Source organism: Lucilia cuprina, chromosome 6, assembly GCF_022045245.1.
Source record: "Lucilia cuprina isolate Lc7/37 chromosome 6, ASM2204524v1, whole genome shotgun sequence".
NCBI lineage: Eukaryota > Metazoa > Arthropoda > Insecta > Diptera > Calliphoridae > Lucilia > Lucilia cuprina.
Window position 1 is genome coordinate 8,527,627 of NC_060954.1, and position 1,858 is coordinate 8,529,484.

The 1,858-nt window shown below is 29.0% G+C and overlaps 1 protein-coding gene across 1 annotated transcript in view; it reads right to left on the reverse strand.

Moving 5' to 3' along the window:
- The window catches only part of LOC111689660 (la-related protein Larp4B), a gene marked incomplete at its 5' end in the record, with an annotated part of 8,786 nt that extends 7,140 nt beyond the window's left edge, over positions 1–1,646 (reverse strand). Inside the window, 2 exon segments of the mRNA XM_046955850.1 lie at positions 381–498; positions 1,473–1,646. Of these exon segments, the coding sequence (XP_046811806.1) occupies positions 381–498; positions 1,473–1,646 (292 nt within the window).
- Between the last annotated feature and the right edge of the window lie 212 nt (positions 1,647–1,858).

A 1,858-nucleotide genomic window follows, 5' to 3' on the forward strand; every position in this document is an offset into this window, starting at 1 on the left:
TCTAGTTCAGTTCTAGTTCAGTTCTAGTTCAGTTCTAGTTCAGTTCTAGTTCAGTTCTAGTTCAGTTCTAGTTCAGTTCTAGTTCAGTTCTTGTTCAGTTCTAATTCAATTCTTGTTCAGTTCTAGTTCAGTTCTAGTTCAGTTCTACTTCAGTTCTAATTCAATTCTAGTTCAGTTCTCGTTCATCTCTTGTTCAGTTTTACTTGAGTTGCTCGGTTATAGTTACAGTAAGATATCACCTCATGTGAGTAGCTTACGCTTCATAAAACCATTTAGCTTTCGTTTCAGTTGTTAGCAAAATTTTTTTATGTTCCACGCCATTAACCAATTATGAACAAATAATTAAACTTTAGATTTAATGTTTATCTATATTAATCTTACCTTTTTACTAGAATGTTGATAATATCTACGCGGATGTAAAGCACACATGTACCTATCGATTGCCATACACACTAATATTACCGCACTTTGTTGTGAGAGAGCACCGCGTAGTAAGGCCTAAATGAAAATGAATATAAAAATTGTTTACAAAAGTTAATTAAGTAATATTTAGGAAATATCGTTCTAAAAGAAAAGGTTGTTACAGTTTTCACAACATGAAGTGGTGTATATATTTAGGGTGATTAGTGAAATGAGGTTATTTTAGGTGGATATTTTTGAAATTTTTAGATGACTGTGAAGACCTGAAATATTATTAAATGAACTTGCTTAGTTTTTAGTTATGACATTATATTGCCTTATATTATGCTATTCAAAATAACGTTCAATTGAACTCATACTCAATTTAATGAAAAGTTTAACAACCTTTTGTATCTAATTTTTAATTTTTAATAAGTAGACATATGCAGCAGATTGCCTAAGTGACTTTTTAATATGCAGATGTCTGCCTGTAGTTTAATCTTAATAAAATATATTTAACATAATTTTTTAAAAATTTTATTACAAATATTTTTTAAAAAAAGCCAGTTTTACAGACCGTCTCAGTGCAGTACTTCAAATTTATTTTTGCTTCTTTCCCTCATTTTTGTTATTGTGAAAAGCATGTAGCAGACACCAAACCCTTGAGTATTTACATTTTGCAATAATTTATTAATACATGCTTCATACGTTTATACACAAATCAGCCAGCAGTCTTTGACTCACTTTCACAAAAAATCTCCAATTCTCATGGCACACATTGTGAACAAAAACAAAAATCTACATACACTTAACAAAATTGAAAAAAAAAAAACAATGAAATTGAAATAAAAACATTAAAAAGAGATGACTGAACTATAAAGACATAACAAAGTATTATAGCAATTCTTTTCATATTTATGACAAAATTATTCCATAATATAAATTGCTATAAAACTATTAATAAATCCTTATTTTGCATTTGACCTATTTTTCTTTTCAAAAATGTGAACATTCCTTCTTTAATTTTTAATGAAACGTATAAGTTATTTAAATATTTAAAAAGTTGCTTTTACCTGTATTTGACAAAATATTTCACCATATGGCCAACAATGGAATAATGCAGGCAATAAACCGAAGGGTGTGATAAGCAGTCCAATGGTGAGGTCATTTAAGGCCAATGAAGTTAGTAAATAACGAGGCTTTAAGATCGCGTAATTAATGTGTAAACAAGTCAATGCATGTACACATACAGCGAAGACATGAAACGAGAATAAATATTTGAAAAAATTGTTGAAATTTGTAGAATAAGAGCGAGCATTCGAAATATTTTAAATGTTGTTAAGAAATTTAAAACTGAACTAGAACTGAACTAGAACTGAACTAGAACTGAACTAGAACAGAACTAGAACTGAACTAGAACTGAACTAGAACAGAACTAGAACAGAACTAGAACAGAACT